The sequence below is a fragment of the Lepus europaeus genome, chromosome 11 (assembly GCF_033115175.1).
Source record: "Lepus europaeus isolate LE1 chromosome 11, mLepTim1.pri, whole genome shotgun sequence".
NCBI lineage: Eukaryota > Metazoa > Chordata > Mammalia > Lagomorpha > Leporidae > Lepus > Lepus europaeus.
In genome coordinates this window covers 78,187,756-78,214,346 of record NC_084837.1, presented here as the reverse complement: position 1 = coordinate 78,214,346, position 26,591 = coordinate 78,187,756, and the positions used below count along the sequence as shown (strand labels likewise).

Here is a 26,591-nt window from a genome sequence, read left to right as displayed (position 1 = left end):
CAAGTAAATTTGAAGTTGTTCAGTCTACATTCTCTGATAGCTTCCCTTTCCCAGTGAGATTCTGCCGTAATGAAACTTTATGGCTTTTAGAAGTTGTAAATGGACTATGGAGGTTGGATAAGGAGTCACAGGAACCTGAGAGTGTGTATAACTTTATCTCATTCAAGGAAAGTTAATATTTCAATTACATATTGAATAGAAATATATTTTTGGAAAAATTTTACTCTGAATTATTTCTTTGTCATGCAGAGTATTTGGAATTTTACGTAGTTATATTTATTATTATTTTACTTTTTTGTATTTTGAGTTACAATAAGAAAGGTGTTCTTATTCCGTAAAAATTACTACTGATATGTTCTTTGTTTCTTTAATACAAAAAGATGTGTGTGTCTAAAATTACATCATTAATAACTTATATTCCTTGCAGAAACCTGTATGTTTTCAGTACATGATTTCTGTTATGTATCTATTTCCTTTGAAAAATTAATATAAATAAATTTTTTATAGATATTTTGAACAGAGTGAACCCCAGCTCATATGCAAGAGGAGTAAAGAATGGTGCACTCAATCGAGGTACAGTATTATTATGCTATTTTAATTTTAAAGAGAATTTTTTGATACAATTGATTATATAAAAATATATTCAAAATATTGTTTAATTTTAATATACAGGTATTTCTGCTGCATTCAAGCCTACAACTCAACACTATACGAATCCAACATCAAATCCAGTGGCTCCCTCACCAGCAAGTTTTCATCCTGAATCTAGATCTTCAAATAGTTCTGTTATTGTTCAACCTTTTACTAAATCTGTAAGTGTGTCTGAAACTACACATTCAGCTCAAGATATTGGATATTATTTATCAGTATCAACAATACTCATTTAAAAATCTGCACGGTAATAGGTAATTATTCAGTAGAAAACTAATCAGCATCTGAAAATGTTACCGTGTTAATGATAGCTCAACTAGTACCCAAAGTAATAACTGCAGGAATTAACTAACCCACCTATTAATAAATCAAGTAATTTGCTTAAATTAAATAGGTACAATACTGGGGCCTATATTATCAAAAACATAAATAGAAGTGTAGTCTGTCATGAACATTGTAAAATGGCAAAGTATTTAAGATTGCAAACTGAGCTAGGTGTTATTGGGAAAATTTTTGAGAGGCAGTGCAGCTCCTAGGAGTTCCCCAAGATTCTTTTCAGTGGTTTAGGAGTCAACAGTTGTCACCATAATCAGACAGACAATTTGCTTTTTCCCATGTATTAATATTTGTGCTGATGATGCCAACACAGTGGTGGGTTAACTCTTGTGCTTTAGTGTGCAGAGGCACCAAAGTGTACTATAGTTTTCATATTAGTCACCTGCCATATATTCATACTAAAAGATATTCCAATTATACTTAATTTCCTAATGAAGCATTAAAATTTATTAATTTTGTTAACTCTCTGCCCCTTGAATATGTGTCTTCTGTAATGGTCTATGTGATGAAGTATCTGAAGTATCATGCTTGTTTTGAAGAAAAGCAGCTGTGTGACTGAACTGTGACCTAAACTAGCTGTGTGACTGAATTGTGACCTAAACTATCTGTAAAAATACAATGTTATTTGTACTTGAAAGAATGAATGACAGATCATGGTGTGTTATTTATTTCTGTGTATCAGTATTACTACAGATTTAGGTGGCTTAAAACATCACGCACTTATCTCACAGTCTCACAGTTTTGTGGGTCAGGATTAGGTCATGGTTTAGCTGGAACCTCTAGGATCTCGCAAGACTGCATTCAGGATCTGGTCTCTGAAGTTGTCTTATCACAAGCTCTATTGGGGAAGTATCTGCTTCCAAGTTCACATGATTGTTGACAGCGTTCTGTTCTTTAAGGGTAATCAGACTGAAAATTCAGTCTCAGTATCTTACTGGCTTTTGTCTCACTCTTTGCCAGGTAGGTCTTCCCAATGTGGCTCCTTACTTCCTTAAATGAGGAGAGAGTCCTTAATGAGGTATTACATTCCTAGGTTACATAATCTTGTATGGCCCATCACCTTTGCTGTTGGTTTTAGAATCATGTCCCATGTCCTGACTGCAGTCAAAAGGAGGGAATCACACAGGACATAAATACCAGGAAATGGAGATCATGGAGGCCATATTAGAGTATGTCTGCTACACACACAATTACTGAATCTTGAGTGTGTGGCAAAAATTTCCTCAAAGTTAAATACAATTAAAAATTGCACCTGTTACTTCAAGGAAAACAGATAATAGTATTTCTTGCTAATTATAAAATTAAAAATTTTAATCAAAAATTAGACTTTTGGATGACTTATCTGCTACTGAGATTTTAACACCTTTCTCATATTTCAAGACTTTTCAGATAAGTGATCATATTAAAAATATGATTGATATTATATAATGAACTATGTCAACATTTAAAAGATAGCATAATTCATTGAAATAAGTATTTTCCAAATGACCAATGTATATAAGATTTTGTTGGGTAAAGTACTATTCAGAGTGTAAGATGAACCAGTGATTTCAGTGGAACAGTACAAAAATTCAGGGATATGGTTTCAGATTTTACGTTACAGCAGACATTCAAGAAAGTACCAAATGTTATTTTGATATGTATTTAAAGTTATATTTCTGTGTTTATCTTTTTTTTAAAAGATTGATTTATTTATTTGAAAGGCAGAGTTACAGAGGGAGGCAGAGAGAGAGAGAGAGAAAGGTCTTCCATCCACTGGTTCACTCCCCAGATGGCTGCAATGGTTGGATCTGTGCCAATCTAAAGCCAGGAGCCAGGAGATTCCTCTAAGTCTGCCGTGTGGGAACAGGGGACCAAGGACTTGGGTTATCTTCCACTGCTTCCCTAGGCCATAGCAGAGAGATGGATTAGAAATGGAGCAGCTGGGACTCGAACCGGCAGCCACATGAGATGCTGGCACTGCAGACTGGGGCTTTCACCTGCTGTGCCACAGCGCCAGCACCTCTATGTTTATCTTAAAATGCTATTAGAACACTGCCATTTTCAATGATATATTGCTTCAGTGAAGCCAAATTTTCTTTGTGTTCTTCAACCTAAACTTTGATATCAGAAACAGATAAGACACTATAGCACTTTTTTTTAAACGGATTTTATTTATTTATTTGACAGGCAGAGTTATAGTCAGTGTGAGAGAGACAGAGAGAAAGGTCTTCCTTCCGTTGGTTCACTTCCCAAGTGGCCACAATGGCTGGAGCTGCGCCAATCCGAAACCAGGAGCTAGGTGCTTCCTCTTGGTCTCCCATGTGGGTGCAGGGGCCCAAGCACTTGGGCTATCTTCCACTGCTTTCCCGGCCACAGCAGAGAGCTGGACTGGAAGAGGAGCAACCGGGAGTAGAACCGGCACCCATATGGGATGCCAGCACTGCAGGTGGAGGATTAACCTAGTGTGCCATGGCACCAGCCCCACTATAGCACTTTTTGATTAAGCTAGACATTCCAGAGAAATGCAAAAATGCATAACAGTGCCACTCTTCATTTACTAATTTTTTTTGTTTGCAAGTCATTTTTCATAAAAATGTTATTTATGCTAATCTGTAATGGGTTTATGTTTGTTATTTTAAAATTGATTAATAAGTATTTAAAGTTTTCTTTTTTTCTTAAAGATTTATTTTGTTTATTTGAAAGAGCCACAGAGAGAGTTCTTCCATCTGCTAGTTCACTCCCCAAATGGCCACAATGACCAGAGCTGAGCTGATCCAAAGCCACGAGCCAGGAGCTTCCTCCAGGGCTCCCACATGGGTACAGGGGCCCAAGGACTTGGGCTATCCTCCACTACTTCCCCAAGTATATTAGCAGGGAGCTATATTGAAAGTGGAGCAGCCAGGAATCGAACCAGTACCCATATGTGATACCAGCACTGCAGACCAGGGCTTTAACCCGCTATGCCAGCCTTAGTTTTCTCTGTTTTAATTTCTAGTATGCTCTGTATTGATAGGTAGCTAATATGAACAAAACTTCTTTTGATTTCAGTAATTTTTAAATGTATAAAGAGTACTTAAAGCCAAGAGTTAGGGTACCACTGCCTTAGAGAAATGGTGATAATTTTTTCTTAAAATGTTTGGTCTTTAGATAATAGGATCAATATGGGAGACCACTGAGTCTCTCTCTTTGAAACTCTGAGGTACATAGGTTATTATTAATGCTTAAAGAAATTGCAGTAGCTGTTGTTAAAGTCAGGTAGAAAGCTGCCCAGGATGTAAAAATTGCTTGCTGTTAGGTGGGATCACATTAACTCACTGATTTTCTCTTGTTTAATGTAAATTGTTTGGTATTTTTTGGGGAAAGTAACTAGGAAAACTTGATTATTTAATGCAATTTGGTGGATAAAGTTTTTCTAATATTAGATCTGGGGGAGAAAAAAAAGCAACAGGTAGATTTTTGTTTTTATAAAAGTTAGAAACTTGAAATTTTCCTTGGAATGTTTTTTGTTTCTGTATATATAGTTTTGAAATTAAAACACTTCTATTTGGTGGTTCCCAATCTTGAGATTCTTTTATTTTTAATTTTTAAAGATTTATTTTTTTATTTGAAAGAGTTACAGAAAGACAGAAACAGAGAGCAAGAGAGAGGGAGAATCTTCCATCCGCTAGTTCTCTCCTCAAAGAGCTGCAGTGACCAGAGCTAGGACAGGTCAAAGTTAGGAGCCAGAAGCTTCATTTAGATTGTCTGCCACATTGGGGCAGGGGCGCAAGTGCTTGGGCCATCCTCCACTGCTTTCCCAGTGCATGGATTGAAAGTAGAGCATCCGGGACCCCAACTGTCAACCTCTGGGATGCCACAGTGCTTAAAAAGGGTTTATTTTAAAAAGTGAGATTTTGCCAATTGGTCTGGAAGAGCCCTACAAACCATAATATAATTCAAAAACTCAGTGACTCTATGTGCACAGAATGATAGGTATATTCCGAAATGATAAATGATAAATCTATTTAAGGGACTTTTTCTCTGAATTTTAGAAGACACTGGTTAATTATAATTAATAGTTTTTAATTTTATGTCATGTTTTGTGAAGTGTGTTTTTACTTTTTCATGAAATATCTTTGTATTTCAACGTCTTTTTCAGGTAGACAGTGATGGGATATATTATTGTCACTTACAGTCAGTGTGTTAAAGGGCACTGTCTTTGTAATCAGACCTAGTTCTAATTCCCACCACCTCAGTAGCAAGCAGAGATGTCGTGGGAGCCTTACTGAACCCTACTGAATCTTAGTTTACCTGTTTATTTTTATTTTTTTAAGCAGAGTTACAGAAAGGCAGAGAGAGAGAGAGAGAGAGGCCTTCAGAAGCCAGGAGCTTCTTCTGGGTTTCCCACATCGGTACAGGGGCCCAAGGACTTGGGCCATCATCTACTGCTTTCCCAGGCCATAGCAGAGAGCTGATTCGGAAGTGGAGTAGCTGGGACTTGAACTGGCACTCATATGGGATGCCAGCACTGCAGGCGGTGGCTTTACCTGCTATGCCACAGTGCCAGCCCAGGTTTATCTGTTTATGAAATGAGAGAGAATATTAGGTGTTTATAAGTACTTTGTTGTAACTACTTGATATAATACATGTACTATGAAGAGCAAGTGCATTTAAAATGTAAAATTGTATGGCCATTATTTCAGTTTGAAAGGTGCATAACTTGAAGCTTAGACGTGACTTGCCCAAGCTTACATAATTAAATGAATGTTTCGATCTTCCAAACCCCCATCTAGTGCCTATTCTTTCTTACTTATTGTTCTGAATTGTTTTATAATACACTAAGAATCCTTTACTGGAGGATTATTTTAACTAGTTTGTTGTTGAATAATGTGCTGCCTACTTTCTGAAATTGTGCTATTTAATTAAATACTTTAACAATATTAACTTTATTATATTTTGGCTAGAGAACCATTTTGGAAGATGCAAGTGAAGATTTTCCATTTTTAAAGGTGTAAATATTTGGAGAGAATATGATATTTGTTTATAGTTAATCATTTGACATTTTAAAAAATGTTGTATGGTAAGGTTCAAATGCCTGTATCTGCCTGTTAGGACTCAAATTCTAGGAGTGATTTGGGTTACTTCAATAGCTTTATTTCCATAACTTTTTAACAAACCCATCTCAATAGAAAAGTTAGTAACAAAGCCAAATTCATAAAGCCCAATTTTCTCTCAATTTATTAGCACAGGTCAAAATTCTTAGGTTTATGTTATAGGATAATAGGCATTTTGAGGAGAAAATTTAGAAAGGTATATTGCTTAGTATGTTATCATATATTCATGTATTTCTCTTTTTTCATAGAACATTGTGCTTCAAGCATGTCATTGGATGTTTCTCAAAAACTTGATGCTAATGGTTGCATGATAGTCTATCCATTTATTTAATTATTAGATGCATGGGTTATGATTTTTTTTTCTGTTACAAGTAATTCTCCATTTTTAAAAAATTTTTTATTTCATAAATGTGAATTTACAAAGTGCAACTTTTGTATTGTTGTGGCTTCCCCCCCCAACCTCCCTCCCTCCTGTGGCCCTCCCCTCTCCCTCTCCCATCCCACCCTTTATCGAGTTTCATTTTCAATTACCTTCATATACTGAAGATCAAACAAGTAATTCTCCATTAACATTTTCATTTCTTCATAAATTCTTGAAAATGGAATAATTGCATCAAAAAATAGCCTTTGCTAACTCCTGCCAAAATTTTTGTGCAGAAAAATTATACCAGAATATAAACTCTACTTGCCAATAGTGAATGTTATCATTACTTTTTAATTTTTTATTCAAACTGGTATTAAACATACAAAATAGTGCAGAGAGTTCTTATATACACTATACCCAGATTCCCTTCATATGAAAATTACAATCAGGCAATTAAAAATAACTAAATTGCAGACTTTATTAGAATTTTTCCACTTTTTCTTTTTCTTTTTTTTTTTTTTTTTAAGATTTATTTGAGAGGCAGAGTTACAGAGAGAGGGAGAGGTCTTCCATCTGCTGATTGACTCCCCAAATGGCTGCAACAGCTGGAGCTGGGCTGAATTATGCAGCTTCTTCCAGATCAAACATGTGGGTGCACTTGAGCTATCATCCATTGCTTTCCCATGCCATTAGCAGGGAGCTTTATTACAGGTGGAGCAGCCAGGACTGGGATGCTGGTGCTGCAGGCAGAGGCTTAACCATATTTGCTTTATGAGACAGGAGATTGCCTTACACAGCACAGCTTTTTGTGACATGATGGGAAGAGTGAGGGGCACACTCTTCATCTTTATGTTCTTTAGTTCATAAACTTCTTCAGTAAAGATGACTATAAAATTTACATCATATGATATAGTCATCGTTAAGCTGATGAACAGTACCACAGATTGTTTCCCAGTTCTGATATTTTGGATGTGGAGTTCTTTGAAGTATAGAAACTGTAATTTTTTTTTTTTATTTGACAGGTAGAGTTATAGATAGAGAGAGAGAAAGATCTTCCTTCCATTGGTTCACTCCTCAAATGGCTGCCACATCTGGTGCTACACCGATCTGAAACCAGGAGCCAGGTGCTTCCTCCTGGTCTTCCACGCGGCTGCAGGGGCCCAAGCACTTGGGCCATCCTCCACTGCCCTCCTAGGCCACAGCAGAGAGCTGGACTGAAGAGGAGCAACCAGGACTAGAACCCAGTGCCCATATGGGATGCCGGTGCCGCAGGCGGAGAATTAACCAAGTGAGCCACGGCGCCGGCCCCCAGAAACTTTAATTTTTCAATCCAACCAATATGCTTTTTATTTTTCTCTTCACTTACGCCTGAAGAGTTTGTTGAATTCTATTACTTTCTCTTAAGTGGGATTACATATTTGTAGAATCCCTCTAAATTTTAGCAAAATTGTTAATATAAAGTGGCTTTGTGTTTCTTAAAAGTTGTACTAAAGTTTGCCTTCTATTTTAGTTGTCTAATTAGTAATTAACTAGATGTAAATAATAGTTTGCTTTGACTTTTAGTAGAAAATTTTGGCAAAATAGTATTACCTTTGTGTTTTTTAACTTATTAATAATTAGGTCATCTGAAGTTATCTTTGAGATATTGGCAGATTTAAACATTTATGAAACAAAATAAGTTTGTTGAATATATATAATATTCTTCCTCTAAAATATTTTGGCAGGGTTCTGTAACAAACTCTTTGCGAGTTGTGTCGAATAACGCTCCAGAGTTACTGTTTGATTTGACCCAGGATGCAGGATTATCACATTTTCAAGGTGGACCAACACTTTCTGTAGCAGGTTGGTTTTAGTACTTTTTCATAAAGACTAAAGAAAAGAAGCTTGATGAATATGCATTTGGAATTGTCTTTGAAGCTTGTATCCTTGAAGGATGTGTTTCATATTTCTGAAGTTGGGATGGCACTAGTTCTTCAATGCCTTTCTTGGGTGATTTTATATATGTATATATGTTACTTAATAGTTTAGATTATTATATAATATTTTATACTTAATTATTATTATACTCAATATTATATATCTTAATAATATTTTTACTTCTCTTTCTAAAATAGGCCAAAAGCTTTGAGCTCACTCTTTTTTTTTTTAAAGATTTATTTATTTGAAATTCAGAGTTACACATAGAGAGAAGGAGAGGCAGAGAGAAGGAGAGGGAGAGAAAGGTCTTCCATCTGCTGGTTCACTCCCCAGCTGGCCGCAACAGCCGGAGTTGTGCTGATCTGAAGCCAGGAACCAGGAGCTTCCTCTGGGTCTCCCATGTGGGTGCAGGGGCTCAAGGACTTGAGCCATCTTCCAGTGCTTTCCCAGGTCATAGCAAAGGAGCTCATTCTTACTTGAAGCCAACCTTGCCCTGAAAAATCTTGAAATAATTTTTATGAACTAGAGGGGTTTAAATACTCTAAATACTGTTTAGAAAATTTTAATTATTTTCTATAATTACTAATGTACAAAGATGTGTGATTGTAGTTGATTTTGTAATTGGGTAAATATTTTTCTGTCCTGATAAGTTATTTCCATGTGAAAAATATGATTATAAAATAACCATGGAAGAGAAATAGTTATTTGTACATGGTAAGCACTCAGTAAAAGCCCATTGATGGAGTAATGCAATTTCCCTATTGAAGATGTTCTTTGAAGTTCTTTGAGGATATTACATAATGGAGTTCTTCATTAATTTAAAATATACTAGTGCGCTATGAAAGAATTTTATCTAGTTGAAAATTCTCTAATTAAAATGATTGTGCATTAGCATTTTATATATATTTCAAGTATTTGACTAAATGGAGATAATAGATGATTTTTTTTGTTAACTTTTAGATTGTTTTTTATCAAATCAGTGCAGAGATTTTATCAAACCCTCCACCAAATTTTTTTACTAGAAATAGAGGGGTTTTCTGGGTGTTGTTGCATGCTTTACAAATACAGTTAGCAAGAAAGGAAAGAACCAAAAGAAACAGAGAGAAAAAGTGTTGTCTTCAGTCTCATTTTATAAAGCATGTGAGCTTTTAGAAAAAGTCCAAATTCTTTGGATCTTAGGAATAAGTAAAAACAATGACTCTTAAGTTTTTTTTTTTTTTTTTTTAAACCACAGAGAGTGGGATGTTAGCCTTGGCAGTAAGTAGGATATTTGGAAGATGTAGATTTGGACCTCTATGTTGAGATTTTTATAATTATCAAATTACCTGACCTGTTTATACTTCAGTTTTCTCTAATTGTTAAGATTAGAAATTTTCATTTTTCTTGAATAATGTATTTATTTCCTATACCTGGGATCAACCATTTGGAGAAAAAAGTATCTGTTTTTAAAAAATTTTTTTTGCATTAAAGTAAATGCATCTTTTAATTCCTTTTTCCATGAATTTTTGAAGCACTCTCATGAATTTCTCACTGTGTTTTACACAAGGCTATTTTGATCCCAAAATAAGATAAGTGAAATATGAAAGTGCATTACAAGATTTAAAGGACTTGACAATAAACAGTTATGATAATGTACAGTAGCATTATTAACAGACCCTGTCTAGGGAGATTAAGGAGATTTTGAGAAGACTGAGTTTGAGCTTGATAATGAATGAGGAAAGGTGTTTTATTGGCAGAGGTAGAGCTTTTGAAAGTAGGGAGAAGCACAAGTCATTGAGAACAGAGATCAGTAAGAATAAGGGTCAGAATTAAAAACAAATGCAGAGTGATTTTATTTAACCTTGAGATTTCTTATGTTAAAATATTTCTCATATTAAAAGTCTATTTTTACCATCCAGTGTGTTATATGATTAGTTGCTTAATTCAAAATAACAGTGCCCGTTAGTTTTTTGGGGAACCTAATGATCTCACAATAATGCTAGTTTGATTACAAAGAATCTTTCCCACGTAGCTTCTGTGTATCTGTCAGCAATCAAGTACTGTAATGATGAGGAGAAACATTTTTATGTTACCTAAAGGTAGAAGCAGAGACACCAACTAGAATAATACTCTTATTTTCCTGGCATGTTTGTCCTTACTGAAAAGCTGAAAGTGAATAGTTTTTCTTCTTTTTTAAAGTAAGTTAAATAAGTTAATTAAATGTTTCATTAGTAATAATAATAGTTGTCATTTATTGTAGAGTGTACCATGTATTTTGTTGAGTACTTTACATTATTTTTATAATTTTTCTTAAAATATCTTTATAAAATAAGGTATAACTTATTTTACAAAAGACAAGAGTGAGGCTCAGAGAAATGAAAAAAGCTGAGAATACATAGCAAGAGAGAATAGAGTTTGGATTTGACTTTATCTTTCTGACTTAAAAACCTGAAATATTTCTGCGGTATTTATTTTACCTCTGTACTTTTAGAGTACAGTTGGGGGCCTTTACTATGTGATATGCAGTTTTAGAATCCTTCTTACAAAATATAGTTGTGTGTTATTTTCAAAAAGAATTTTACTTGGCCTGGGTAGAGCTCATATATCCTCATTTCTCTTGCTAATGCTCTAAATAAGGCTAACTGTCTTTAGATTCAGGGTAATAATTTTCAAATGAAAAAGTATTTATAGAAATGAAATTTCTATCCAAACAAAATTTCATGTGAAAGTAGAATTTCTCTGTTGTACATGACCAATAATTCCCTGAAATGAACTTGGGTGCCTCGTATGAAAATCATTGTACCAATTCTTTGCCATTATGCACTCACTCAAATGAATGATAAAATGTTATCATTTAAGAACAGTTGTTTCCACTCTATAGTAGAAATAATAGGTAACATTACCTAAAAACGTGAATCAGCCACTTCTCAGATGGGAAAAGAACTACCTTTCCATTTCACATTCTACATTGTAAATAAAAAAGCCTCTTTAGGGTCTCTAAATTTTTGTTAACAACTACAAATTGTTATTGGTGACAACACTAATACATGCAATGCATGTACTTTAAAATCTAAAAATAACTAATTTATAGGAACTTAATTCAGAGTATTCTCAGCTTTCATTGTTTCTTTTTGCTTTGGATATTTTGTCTGGCTTCTTTTATAATAGCTATAGATTTTTTTTAATGTAAAACCAAATTTAGAGTTTTCTTGCTAAAAAGATTATTTCACAAATTATTTGAATACATGAAATCCATGTATTCAATAATACAATAAAATGTTTATTTTATTTCTTTATACATCTGAGTTTGGATCACTCAGTTTTTATCATTGTTGTCATTTGTATGTTAATTAAATTAACTAATTTATCTGTGAATTATTTTTACCTTGCTGTACGCAAATTTTATAATGTTTTAAAATACTTTCTTTCACTATTAAATCATTCAAGGTGCGAATGAAAATTCATTTTTATCGAAACGCCCTTCTGCTTCTGAAGTAAACAGTGTGAGTCCCAAGAAGCCCAAGCCCAGTGAAAGTGTTTCTGGAACAGATTCCTCAGCTGTATTCCCTTCAGTTAAGTCTCCTTCAGTAACAGCTCCCCAAGCTGTGCCGTCAAAAGGTAAATACAAAATACAGCCTATGCGAAGAAATTTATTTTAGAAATTGTTGTAAATTTAAAACTATTACTAATGTAATTTAAGATTAAGAAGTTATGAATTTGAATCAGAAGTGTTCTGAATGTATTTTAGGTGCAAATGGCTCATCGAATCAATCTAAAAATGGAACACCTTTTCCAAAAGCTTGTCCAAAGTGCAATATTCATTTCAATCTTTTGGATCCTTTGAAAAATCACATGAAGGTAAAACTCTTTTACACTTTAATTTATAAGAAGTCTGTAAATTCCTATCAATATTAGTGTTCATTTGTAGTAAATAGTCATTTGTTCAGATTTTTAAAAAATCTTATATTAATATTGCTATGTAAGGTAAAAATTTGCATTCATAATGGTTACCTTTGTAAGATTTAAAAATTCCTTCTGAAGGCCGGCGCCGTGGCTTAACAGGCTAATCCTCCTCCTTACGGCGCCAGCACACCGGGTTCTAGTCCCGGTTGGGGTGCCAGATTCTATCCTGGTTGCCCCTCTTCCAGGCCAGCTCTCTGCTATGGCCCGGGAAGGCAGTGGAGGATGGCCGAAGTGCTTGGGCCCTGCACCCACATGGGAGACCAGGAGAAGCACCTGGCTCCTGGCTTTGGATCAGCGCAATGCGCCGGCCGCAGCGGCCATTGGAGGGTGAACCAACGGCAAAAAGGAAGACCTTTCTCTCTGTCTCTCTCACTATCCACTCTGCCTGTCAAAAAGAAAAAAAAAAAGAAAAAATTCCTTCTGAATATTACTATTTTTTTAACTTTTATTTAATATAAATTTCCAATGTACAGCTTATGGATTACCATGGCTCCCCCCTCCCATTACTTCCCTCCCACCTGCAACCCTCTCCTCTCCCGCGCCCTCTCCCCTTCCATTCACATCAAGATTTATTTTCAATTCTCTTTATATACAGAAGATCAATTTAGTATATATTAAGTAAAGATTTCAACAGTTTACACCCACATAGAAACACAAAGTGAAACATACTGTTTGAGTACTAGTTATAGCATTAAATCACAATGAACAGCACATTAAGGACAGAGATCTCACATGAGGAGCAAGTGCACAGTGACTCCTGTTGTTGACCCAACAAATTGACACTCTAGTTTATGGCGCCAGTAACTACCCTAGGATCTTGTCATGAGTTGCCAAGGCTATGGAAGCCTTCCAAGTTCGCCAACTCTGATCATATTTAGACAAGGTCATAAAAGACAGGGTGAGGATAGTAACCAGTGATCCTAAGGGTGGCATTAACCAGGTCTGAACAATTATACAGAATTAAGTGGGGAAGAGGACCATCAGTACACACAGGTTGGGGGTAGAGCCATTGGTGGTAGAGTAGAGGTTATGATTACAAAGGAATGAGGCCCAAGTGCGCTAGACAGGGTCTAGAACAAAGGACAGAGTCATTATTAGAGGAGCTAAGAAAGGTGCTGTCTAAGCTACAATTAAGTTTTCTGATTGAGAGGCAAATAGAACCTGACAGAAGGGGCTTGATAATTGTTGGGCTTTAGACCTTGTGAGTTAAGAGGCCCAGACCTATCTATCTCTTCACATGGGGTACATCCTAAGGGAGGTGTGAACCTCCTAGGGGAAGGCACTCTGTTGACTTTCATTACTTGGCTGGCCTGGGAGGAGAGCTGGCCAGGTAAAGGCAGGGGGCATCTCTAACAAGAAATTTACAGTTCTGCCTGCAATGTTGCTGACCCTACTTGGCCGTCCCCTCAGCTGCAGTGGTCACTTTGGAAGTTGGGCTGGGTGAAGGGCTTTTCAGCTTAGAGCCAATAAGATCTGTGGCTCTGACCTGGGCATCCTTTGACTCCAGGGCAGGTCCATTTCCAGTGATCCAACTCTTGGCAGAGCTGCCAGGGCTCTTCACAAGCTGACTTCTGCTGAAGCCCAGGCTTACCACATTGAAAGCCACTGCAGTGGACTGGCCTGTTGGGTCTGCTTGAGGGCAGATCACTGTACAGATCAGCCATTAATAGGCCTGCCACCCATTGCTTCTGATGCCTAGTTTTCCTCCTGGTTTGTGTTAAAGCAGACCAGAGGATGCAAGTCAAGGGAGTGCCCGTGTCCCATCTCTAATCTTTGGTGGCCTGAACTACAAGTCTATAGTCACAGGCATGTTCTGTAGTAATTTTTCTAAGGTAGACAATGCCCATGAGGAAAATTATATTCTCACTTTAAAACTTTCTTTCCCTTTGGTCTGAAAGGGAGGTTTTTTCTACTTACTGTTTACTTCGCTGATGTTGAATTAAATCTAGCTATGAGATTATAATTTAAGCTCTTATTTTGGCTATACTATTACAGAAAAATGTTAGCCATCTCTTTTATAAGGTGTAAAGATTAAATTATGCATCCTACAGATTCCTTCATAATAGAATTAGTTTCCTACCTTGAAGAGAATAGAGAAATGAAAGAACGATTTGGGCTTAGAATAGAGAAATGAGGGAGCAAGTCCTAGATCGCTTGCTGACAATAGCAATATCACATGAATACTTAGCAAACAGTTTCAACCATTAGATAACAACTTAAGAAAACATTTACCAGAATGTCCAATGCTTTCTATAAATTTTTAGAATCATGTATTTGAAAACACCTCTTAAATATCTAACATGGTGTAGTTTGTTTAACCAGTAAACTTAAGCACAACCATCTAAAATGTTTTTAGTTTCTTTCTACCAACAAGTATAAAACATATGATACACAGATTCAGGTCACACGAATTAAAATGTATCTTTGATTAATTTTAGCAGCTTAAATTTATGGACAGTCTTAGCTATAAGCCAATTAAAATAAAATTCTTAATAAAATTTTCCCATGTGGACATACAATATGAACACACATATAACATAACATAATAGACCAATATAGCAATTTTAATAATAGCTTTTAAAATCTTTAACTCTTTTTGTAGATTGCCAATTGATTTGAATTGCTTTTTGTTTTTAGTAACCCCAGTTAACCATGCTTTCTCTCAGTTGGTACTGTTAATACATTATTGGCTTCATCTGTTTACAGAGCCATCCCAAAGTACTGAATACAATAGAAGTGGCTGGAAAAAGTCCATAGGAATGTATAGGAGGACAGCTAAACACAGAACCAACAACACTTGAGTTTTATGAGCAGCAAATCATATATAACTGTGGATGACAAAAGACTTTAAGTTGCAATGTTTAAAATTATAAACTCATCAGCCAACAAGAGGCACTTGCTTACTTCACAGTATTTTTGAAAGCACCTGTAGGATTTTACAAGTGTTTAACCCTTTAGGCCTCTGGGGCTTTCTCATTAAGATAACTATCATGTCTAGTAACGCAAGATCATTAGACTTTTTATTTCTCAAACATTTGTATTAATAGCATTTTCCATTATAGAAACTTAAAGTTTGGTACCACATCACATCTTGACAGTACTTCTAATATAATCCAAATAGCCTGATTAGTTGGTGTCTCTATAAGATGAGAGACATAGGTCCTTCGATTTTTTCAGTTGGGCCCAAACTGGAAAAACCAAAGTCCAAGATTTACTGGAAATTTTAGAGTCCAGATTGTTTGAAACTTTGATTTTTTGAATACCTGTCAAGAATGCCAAAGAAGGCTCAAAATCCAAAATACCTGGTTGAAATAAGATTCCTTAAAATCATGACATAACATAGACCAAATTTGATCATTGTTACAAGGTAATTATTCAAATCTTTGAAAATAAGCACATATTTAAATAACCCATAGCTCTTAATAAAAATGCAGCTGTTTTTGAACAATTAGAATTTAACAGACATCAAGAGAACATAATAGATTACTTTAACACGTTGCTTTAACAGAGCATCAGAGTTTAATTCTATGTCAAAGAGAAATTGAGCTTCCTGTGATCTTTTGCTGTGAGGTTTCCTTCCTTTACCTTCTTTCATATTGATGACCATGTTTCTGTGTTTCTGTGTGTAACACATCTTTAAGCATCTTTTGCAGGGCAGGACGAGTGGTGACAAATTCTTTCAATTTCTGTTTGCTATGAAAAGTCTTAATTTCACCTTCATTCACAAATGAGAACTTTGCAGGATGTAATATTCTGGGCTGGCAGTTTTTCTCTCTTAGTACCTGGGCTATGTCTTGCCATTCCCTCTTAGCCTGTAGGGTTTCTGATGAGAAGTCTGCTGTGAGTCTAATTGGAGATCCTCTGAGAGTAATCTGATGTTTCTCTCTTGCACATTTTAGAATCTTTTCTTTATGTTTCACTGTGGTGAGTTTGATTACAAATGTCGTGGTGAGGATCTCTTTTGGTCATGTTTACTAGTGTTCTCTGAGCTTCCTGTACTAGGATGTCTCTGTCTTTCTCCAGACCCGGGAAGTTCTCTGTAAGTATCTCTCTAAAAAGGCATTCTAATCCTTTCTCCCTCTCCATGCCTTCAGGAACTCCTAGAACTCGAATGTTGGGTTTTTTAATAGTATCCTGTAGATTCCCAACCATATTTTTTAGATTTCTAATTTCCTCTTCTTTTCTTTGCTTTGACTGTATACTTTCCTGTGCTCTGTCTTCTAAGTCCGATATTCTCTCTTCTGCTTCATCCATTCTGTTTTTAAGGCTCTCTAATGTGTTTGTCATTTGATCTATTGAATTCTTCATTTCATTATGATTCTTGTCACTATCACAGTTTCTTGTTCTACTGTTGTTTCATTTCATTTTGATTCCTCCTTAATATTTCATTTTCACGAGAGAGATTTTCTATCTTGTCCATTCAGGATTTCTGTAGTTCAAGAATTTGTTTTTGAGAACTTCTTAATGTTCTTATCAATTTTTTGAGATCCACTTCTTGCATTTCTTCGATCTCATCATCTTCATAATCTTGAATTGGGGTGTCTTTTTCATTTGGGGGCGTCATAGTGTCTTCCTTGTTCTTGTTAGCTTGGTTTTTGCGTTTGTTGTTTGGCATGTTGGAGATATTTGGTTTCTTCACTGTGGTGTTTTTTCTTGTTACACTATGGCTCTATATTAAGTGGACTGTCTGCTTTTGGTGGAGCCTTAGAGGCTTGTGATGGGTGTGGCCTGAGAGCCGTGTTTGGTTCCTCAGGGTTGAGGGTGTGCCAAAGATGACACTCCCAGGTTAGGTGTGGTAAATCTCTCTTTGTTTCTTTCTTTCTTTTTCTTTTTCTTTTTTTTTTTATTCACAAGGGAAGTAATTCCGCACAGCTGAATGGAATTGGAGGTAGTTAGCGGGCGAATGATATACCCACAGGAGCCAGAGATCAGAAGCTCTTTCCCAAGGACCACACAGGGAATCTGTGTGCCCTCAGCGTGGGCTCCAATTCCCCTGCAGTCTCCCACTGTGTTGCCAAGTTAGATGCTAATCTCCTGTTATTTCACCCCCCCCCCCCCCGAGTCAGGTTTTTCTGCTAGGCTCAGGGCCGGTGTAGACCTGAGGTCGCCCTGTTTATGACGTATGTCCAGAATGGCGCCTGATCTTTGTCTTGCTCGCCTTTGAGAGGTGAGCGGAGAGAGAGAAACTCGTGTCCATATTGGTCACTTTTTTTTTTTCTCTCTCTCTCTCTCCTAGTTAGCCTGGTGAACTTTTCCCCACAGGGTTTCAAGCCTCGTTCTCTCTAGTCTCCTCTTTCCGCTTTCCTGCTGGTGTCTTGGGCTATTGAGGTTCGGCTCACCTCGCGTTCCAGCGCTGGTGTGTTGAGTCTGCCGCTGGTGTCCCGAACTTGGGCTCCCACACTCTCCACGCAGGTCCACTGTGAATCACTAGTTCCGGAAGAGTTTCCTCTGCTGTTTCTTCCTCTACTCTTCCTTGAACCTGCAGTATCTCCACTTTTATTAAACTGTCTCTTCCCGGACTATCAGTGTGCTCCCTTCCTATTCCGCCATCTTGTCGCTCCCCCGGAATATTACTGTTTTAAAAAGATCTTTTTATTTATTTGATAGGTGGGGTTACAGAGTGAGGTAGAGACAGAAATTTTCCTTCCTCTGGTTTACTCCTCAAATGGCTTTAATGGCCAGAGCTGGGCCAGGTTGAAGCCAGGAGTCTGGAGCTTCGTCCTGGTCTCTCATCTGGGTGGCAGGGACCCCTGCACTTGGACCATCCACTGCTGCTTTTCTAGGCCCATTAGCAGGCAGATGGACTGGAAGTGGAAAAACTTGGGAGCATCACAAGCAGCAGCTTAACTTATTGTGCCACATTGCTAGCCCCTGAATCATTATATTTTTAAAATTAACTTCTGTGTAGAATGTAACATACAGTGTATAACTATGCACCTGGAGGCATATGCAGCCATTTTCCAGATGTGCATTTAGGTGTTACTGCATTGTTTGTGTTTACTTATATTGGAAACAACCAAGACATCATACGATAACCATACAATAAAACACTAAATCATATTAAGAAAGAAAGTTGGGGCTGGCGCTATGGCATACCAGATAGAGCCGCCCCCTGCTTTGCTAGCGTCTCATATGGGCACCGGTTCAAGTCCTGGCTGCTCCTCTTCCTATCCAGCTCTCTGCTATTGCCTGGGAAAGTGGAAGGTGGCTCAAGTCCTTGGGCCCCTGCACTCATGTGGGAGACTCTGAAGAAACTGCTGGCTCCTGGATTCGGATTGGCGCAGCTCTGGCCATTGTGACCATCTGGGGACTGAACCAGTGGATGGAAGACCTCTCTCCCTCTCTCTCTCTCTGCCTCTCCTTCTTTCTCTGTATAGTTCTGGCTTTCAAATAAATAAATAAATCTTTAAAAAAAGGGGGAAGTTATCTCTGATAGATATTGGTATGGAACAATCTATAACATAATAACATACAATTTTTTTAGTTTTAAAATTTTTTTTTAAATTATGCAAGTTTCAGGTATTTCATATATACAGACTTAGAACATAGTGATATTTCACACATCCTACCTTTCTCCTTCCCATGTTCCAACCCTTTCTCCATCCTTTCCCACTCCCACTCTTAATTTTTACTAAAATCTACTTTCATGTACTTAATGATCATAAGGTTAACCCTACACTAAGTAAAAGAGTTCAAAAAATAGTGTGAAGAAAAAAAACACTGTTCCTCAACAGAAGAGATGAGGGCCATAAGTAATCATCAAATTTCAAAATATCCATTCCGTTCCAATACATTACGTTTTAGGTACATTTAGGTTTTAGGTTTTTGTCCCAGATTCAGATATATTTCAGATTAGGGAAAATATATGGTATCTGTTTTTTTTTTTGTTTGTTTGTTTGTTTTTGTTTTTGTTTTTGACAGGCAGAGTTAGAGAGAGAGACAGAGAGAAAGGTCTTCCTTCCGTTGGTTCACCCTCCAAATGGCTGCCACGGCCAGCGTGCTGCACCGATCTGAAGCCAGGTGCCAGGCGCCTCCTCCTGGTCTCCCATTCGGGTGCAGGGGCCAAGCACTTGGGCCATCCTCCACTGTCTTCCCGGGCCACAGCAGAGAGCTGGACTGGAAGAGGAGCAACTGGGACAGAACCGGCACCCCAACCGGGACTAGAACCCGGAGTGCTGGCACTGTAGGCAGAGGATTAGCCAAGTGAGCCGCGGCGCCGGCCATGGTATCTGTCTTTTTGGGACTGGCTTATTTTACTCAGTATAATGGTTTCCAGTTGCATCCATTTTGTTGCAAAAGACAGGATTTCATTTTTTTAAATAGCTGAGTAGTACTCCACAGTGTATATATACCACAATTCTATAAGATATACTATTGAACTAAGTTGAATATGAGTATAATATGAACAATATATGTTTGCCTCATGAAGAAATCTGAAGGAATAGTGAACAAATCTAGGGAGGAAAAATTTAAAACAGGAATTTTTACTTTCTAGCTTATACATTTTTATTTATCAATAAGGTTTTTGATATTATAATAGTTACCTATTTGAAAAAATATGATTTTTATTTGTGAATGATTTTTTTCAAATGGAAATTGACTATACCACAGAAATAATATTTTTCCCATGGAAAATATTTAATATATTAATATTCTACAGTGATTAGAACAATTTATTTGATTAGAACAATTTATCTGATAACAAGTATTTGACATAGTAGTAAACTTTGAATTTATTATTAAAAAAAATATAAGCCAGTGTTATGGCACTTTGAGCCACTGCCTGTGATGCCAGCATTCCTTATCAAAGTTTTGGTTTGAGTCTTGGCTGCTCTGCTTCTGATTCAGCTCCCTTCTAATGTGCCTGGGAAAGCAGCAGAAGGTGGCCCAAGTACTTGGGCCCCTGATGCTCTTGTCTGAGACCAGAATGGAGTTCCAGGTTCCTGGCTTCAGCCTGGCCCAGTCTCAAACATCATGGCCATTTGAAAGTGAACCAGTAGATGGAAGATCACTTTCTCTCTGTTTCTCCCTCTCTGTCTGCCACTCTGCCTTTCAGATAAGTTAAATCTTTCTTAAAAATATACATTATTTCACTTAATCCTTAGAAAATTCTTTGTGATAGACATTTTCCTTATTGTTGTATAGCCAATTAATTGGCATAACTGCCATTCAAACATCAGTCCCTTTCATGTAAAGTTTAAGTTCTGACAAATACTTTCATTTTCCTTTTTGGAAAAATTGTGTAGATTATAATGTTGTGTGGAAACTTTGGTGAGTGCCTGGTGCAGTGGTTAGGATGCTGCTTGGTACTCTTGCATCCCATATCAGAGTGCCTGGATTTGAGTCCCGGCTCTGCTTCCAGTCCCAGCTTCCTGCTGATGTGCAGTCAGGAGGGCAGCAGGTGATATCTCTGTCCATGTGGGAGACCAGATTGAGTTCCAGGCTCCTGGCTTCAGCCTAGCACATCCTCAGTTTTTGTGGTTATTTGGGAGTGAACCAGTAGATGGAAGATCTTTCTCTGTCTGTCTTTCTGTCTCTTTTTTCGCCCTCTCTTTCCCCCAACTCTCTCCTCCCTCTATTCCCCCCTCCCTTTCCTGTCTCTCTGCCTTTCAAATAAAATAGGAAAAAAAAAATTTAAATATTTTTTATTTGAAAACGTTGGGAGAGGGGCTGCAGTGAGAGAGATCTTCAGACTGCTATTTGAAGCCAGGAGCCAGGAGCTTCCTTCACGTCTCCCACTTGGGTGTAGGGGCCCGAGCACTTGTACCCTCTGTCTCTGCTTTCCCAGACACACTAGTAGGGAGCTAGATCAGAAGTGGAGCAGCCAGAATTCAAACTGGTGCCCATATGGGATGCTGTCATTGCAGTTGGAGGCTTAACTTGCTACAGCACAAAACCTGCCCAGAAAAAGTTTTTTTAAATGTGGAGACTTGAAAGTAGATATGTTATTTCTCTTTTAAGATATGGACTTGCGTGTTTTTTTGGTGTGTGGTTTTTGGTTTTTTTTTTTGTTGTTGTTGTTTTTTTTTTTTTTTTTTTTTTTTTTTTTTTTTTGTGACAGGCAGAGTTAGAGAGAGAGAGAGAGAGAGAAAGGTCTTCCTTTTCCATTGGTTCACCCCTCAAGTGGCTGCCACGGCCTGCGTGCTATGCCGATCTGAAACCAGGAGCCAGGTGCTTCCTCCTGGTCTCCCATGCAGGTACAGGGCCCAAGGACTTGGGCCATCCTCCACTGCCTTCCTGGGCCACAGCAGAGAACTGGCCTGGAAGAGGAGCAACCGAGACAGAATCCGGTGCCCTGACCAGGACTAGAACCCGGGGTGCTGGCGCTGCAAGCGGAGGACTAGCTAAGTGAGCCATGGCGCCGGCCAGATTTGGTATTTATCAACCAGGCTTAGCTTATTAATTACACTTAGATTTTTTTACTTTCACTTATGTTTAGTCTACCTGATCTATCCTGGATTGAGAATCAACACATTTCAACCCATATTTTTGAGTACTTTTCTTTGATACATTGCAGTTTCATTTTAAGGTTATTGCTGTTTTTTGCAATATAGAAGAATCCAACTTTTTTTTAAAAAATTGCTTTTTATTTAATTGAGAGGCAGAGAGAGTAAGGAATCCCATCGACTGTTTCACCAATTTCCCAAAACATCCAGGATTGGGTTGAGTCTTGAACCAGGAGCTGGATCACAAATCAGGTCTCTCACGTGGACAGTTGGCAGGAACCCCTCCGTCCCCTCCTCTCCTACACTCCGCTTCCCCCATTCCCCTTCTCCCTCCCCCTTCCCCCCTCCCCCAAACACTTGGGCCACCTTCCACTGCTCTCACAGGCCATAAGCAGAAAGCTGGATGGGAAGAGGAACAGCCAGCACATAAACCTTGTGGAATGCTGGTGTTGCAGGCAGAGGCTTTACCTACTGCGCCACAGCACTGGCCCCTTCCTTCCCCCATCTTTTCCATTTTTTAATACTGAATGTTGCTGTTGAGGAATCTGGGACAAGCCTGAGTTATTTTGCCCCTTTTTGTAAAGTGATTTGAACTTTTTGCCTGATTTTTCATAGGATTCTTTATTTTTGGTGACTAGTAACTTTAAAATGACATAACTTGCTATTGAGAATTTTGGATCAGTTGTCTTTGGCATACAGCATGTTCTTTCAACTTATATATTTGTGTCTTTCTGTGAGCACTGTTTTCTTGAATTGCATTTGAAAATATTTATGCTAGTTAATTGCATCCCCAGTATGAATTTGTTTGATGTTTTGGCTGGTATATCTGTTATTTTCTTTTTAATCCTTTAAAACATTTATTTGCTTTTCTCATTATTAACCTCTGTGTCCTTTATTATATTTTGCAGTGTCTATTCACCACTATACCCTGCTCTAATTTATCTTTGTCTCTTTTATTTTTTCCTTCTATCTTCCCCCTGATTTTGCCACTCTTTTTTTTTTTATTGTCTTGCCATCTCTTTTTGTTTTTGTAACCTTTCAAATAGAGATGGTGGTTTCATTAATGTTTTAAAATCTGTGACAAAAATTTGGGCCATTCTTTACAAATCTGCATCTGTTCTGTGGCAACATGTTTCTGGGGTTTTTGTTAGGATAATTTTATGTTCTCCTGTTATTTGTTTACTTTTATATTAAAATATTTTTGTTCAAGTATGATTCCTATCATGTTAAACAGGTTGAATTTCTTGGGTTGCTATTTTGTATAAAATCCCTTTTGGGACAAAGCCATAGGTTGCCATGATAGTCTTATGGGCACATAAGAAGGCATCCTGCAAGTATGACTTGTGTGTTTGAATCTTTATGTAGCATTGCCTTTTCTGTTTCTCTGTACTGAATCAGGTCTGGGGTACTTTGCCAATTTTCAGGTTTAGGTTCTACACCTGATTTTGCAAACAAAGGCTGTAACTTGTATTTTAGATATGTCTCTCACCTTTAGGATGTATATTTTTGCTGACACTTTCTTTTTTTTTTTTTAACTTTCATTTAATGAATATAAATTTCCAAAGTACAGCTTATGGATTACAGTGGCTTCCCCCCCCCCCATAACTTCCCTCCCACCTGCAACCCTCCCCTTTCCCGCTCCCTCTCCCCTTCCATTCACATCAAGATTCATTTTCAATTCTCTTTATATACAGAAGATCAATTTAGTATATATTAAGCAAAGATTTCAACAGTTTGCCCCCACATAGCAACACAAAGTGAAAAATACTGTTGGAGTACTAGTTAAAGCATTAAATAACAGTGTACAGCACATTAAAGACAGAGATCCTACATGATATTTTTTAAAAATTGATTAATTTTCTATGAATTTCCAATTTAACACCAGGTTTTTTTTTTTTCATTTTCAATTATCTTTATATACAGAAGATCAATTCAGTCTATACTAAGTAAAGATTTCATCAGTTTGCACCCACACCAAAACACAAGGTGTAAAAATACTGTTTTAGTACTAGTTATAGCATCACTTCACATTAGACAACACATTAAGGACAGATCCCACATGACACTTTCTAAGATCTGTTGCTGTTGGTCCTTTTGACTTTGATCTTCCAGCTACATTCCTTTTGTCATTGGCTGATGTTGGTTGCTTTGGATAGTTTTCATACATTGTGAAGTGAATTGATTTTACCTGACACTTAGTTCAGTAAAATCAGATTTGTAGAACTTGGTCATTGTGGTTTTTAGATGATTCTCAGGTAGAAAAGACAAAAATGTTGACCTTTGTAGTTATGTGAGACATCTTGTTTTACTTTTTAAAAGTAGTCTCCCATCTCCGTTGCTCTGAAAATCATACCTGAATTTTTTAGGTAACAAAGCAATAGCATAGGAGTTATATGAGAATGGTGTGTAAATAGTGGTGTTTGATGTTTGTGAAGCTACAATATGTGGCATTAAACGTATTTGATATTTGGAGAATGGCTAACACAGGGAAATAATGGGTTAGTGAGGAGCTGGGAGTTGCGGGTAAGGGCTAAAACCAAAAGACTGCTAAAGCTGAACACAAGGGGCTGGTGCTGTGGTGTAGTGGGTAAAGCCACCGACTACAGTGCTGGCATCCCACAGGGGTCCCAGTTCATGTCCGGCTGCTCCATTTCCAATCCAGCTCTCTGCTATGGCTTGTGAAAGCAGTGGAAGGTGGCCCAAGTCTGAACTCCTGTACCTGCGTAGGGGATCTAGAAGAAGCTCCTGGCTTTGGATTGGCACAGCTCTGGTTGTTGCAACCATTTGAGGAGTGAACCATCAGGTGGAAGACCTCTCTCTCTCTCTCCCTTTCTGTAACTCTGCCTTTCAAATAAAAAGAAAAATAAATCTTAAAAAAAAAAAAGCTGAACACAAGATGACAAGTTGATTTTGAGCCATTACTCAGCTATGCCTTCCATAGCTTACTCTGCCTTCTTAAATCTGAACCTACTTCTTTACATTGTTGTCTGTTTTTTGGATATTTTCTGGCATTGTTTTGCTTTCCTTTTAAATTTACTTTTACCCTAGTTCACTACCCCTTATTGTTCATTGTTATCAATAGTTTGCTATTCAGCTTTTTTTTTTTTTTTTTTTTTTTTTTTGACAGGCAGAGTGGACAGTGAGAGAGAGACAGAGAGAAAGGTCTTCCTTTGCCATTGGTTCACCCTCCAATGGCTGCACGGCTGGCGCGCTGCGGCCGGCGCACCAAGTTGATCTGATGGCAGGAGCCAGGTGCCTATCCTGGTCTCCCATGGGGTGCAGGGCCCAAGCACTTGGGCCATCCTCCACTGCACTCCCTGGCCACAGCAGAGAACTGGCCTGGAACAGGGGCAACTGGGACAGAATCCGGTGCCCCGACCGGGACTAGAACCCAGTGTGCCGGCGGAGGATTAGCCTAGTGAGCCGCGGCGCTGGCCGCTATTCAGCTTTTTTATGGGTATCTGAAACATTGTGTAAAATAGGTTCTGTAAACCAGGTTGGTGTGTTTATTTTTTAAAAGATTATTTGAGAGGCAGTGTTACAAACAGAGAGAGGGAGAGACAGAGAGAGGTCTTCCACCATCTGGTTCATTCCCCAGTTGGTTGCAATAGCCAGGGCTGGGCTAAGCTGAAGCCCAGAGCCAGAAACTTTATCCAGGACTCCCATGCGGGTGGCAGGGGCCCCAGGACTCGGCCCATCCCCTGTTGCTTTCCCAGATGCATGTAGCAGGGAGTTGGATTGAAAGTGGAGCAGTTGGGACTGGAACTAATGCCAATGTGGTATGCCAGTACTGCAGTCAATGGCTTTACCTGCTATGCCACAGTGCTGTCCCCATTCTGTCACTTTTTTGTATGTCGTTTTATTCAGTTTTCTTTGGATCTGCTGTAGATTTTTGTTTGTTTGTTTGTTTGTTTTAGTGTTTTTTTTTCTTTTGACAAGTTGACAAGTCAAACAAAATGAGTATAATGCCACCTTGAAGGAGATGTTACAGGTCTGTTTTGGATCAAAGGCCCCATGTAGTATAGGATGTTTCAACAGTTATCTAACATGTGGCAGAAGAGGAAGTAGATCTTATTGTCTTAGAGTTGTGTTTAGATTTTCAAACTTTTTTTATGTTGCTACTAATGTAATAAATAACGCATTTAGGAGGCATTTAAATTGTAAAACAGTTACCTGAGTTGCTTTTTAGAAACACAGCCTTTGAGCCCTATCTCTAGATATTGTGGTTTAGTCTTTCTGACATTGGGTACAAGAATTAGCAATTTAACAAGCATTTTTCTAGTGTTGGTCTTCATCTGAACGTACACTGAGAAAAATTGTCCTGAAGAAATCCTACAACTGACAATTCTGTACACTCAGTGAATTAGTTATATCTTGTTTTAGAAAAAGTACTTCATGTACTGTATTAGAACTCGTTTATGTGAAATCTTGATTCCCCTTTGAATATTTAAACATTCTCAATTTCAAAACTTAACTTTTGAAGTGAATTTCAAGATGAAACTAATGCCTCTTTGTGTTCCATACATTTTCTAATACCTTGAGTCTGGGAAATGGCAAATTAGCTGTTTCAAAGTCCAGTTCTAATCAAGTTTTGTGGAAATCTGTGTATCTCTTGATAATTAGACATACGCATCAAGGCACATGGAACTGCATTTCCTTCCTATACTATATCAAGACATTAATATAAAATTAATGATTTTTGGTTAAGGAATAAATTATTATTGAATAGTTACATCCGAATAGGTAAATTGAAGAGAAAAAGCTATTAGACTATAGCCTAGTCCTGATTTAAAGTTTCTAATTTCTCTTTGAAATTTTTTTTATTAATGTAATAGGAATTTGTTGTTTCAAATTTTTAAA

At 37.5% G+C, this 26,591-nt stretch overlaps 1 protein-coding gene across 9 annotated transcripts in view; it reads left to right on the top strand.

The window, feature by feature from the left end:
• The window catches only part of ZNF280D (zinc finger protein 280D), a 120,322-nt gene that overhangs the window by 37,534 nt on the left and 56,197 nt on the right, over positions 1-26,591 (top strand). For all 9 annotated transcript variants that reach the window (XR_009867320.1, XM_062205980.1, XM_062205978.1 and 6 more), the window contains 5 exons: positions 508-573; positions 673-812; positions 8,151-8,268; positions 11,770-11,940; positions 12,071-12,180. Coding sequence is in view for 8 of the 9 variants with exons in the window: in XM_062205980.1 (XP_062061964.1) it covers positions 508-573; positions 673-812; positions 8,151-8,268; positions 11,770-11,940; positions 12,071-12,180 (605 nt within the window). In the remaining variant the exon portion in view is untranslated. The remainder of the gene's footprint in view (positions 1-507; positions 574-672; positions 813-8,150; positions 8,269-11,769; positions 11,941-12,070; positions 12,181-26,591) is intronic.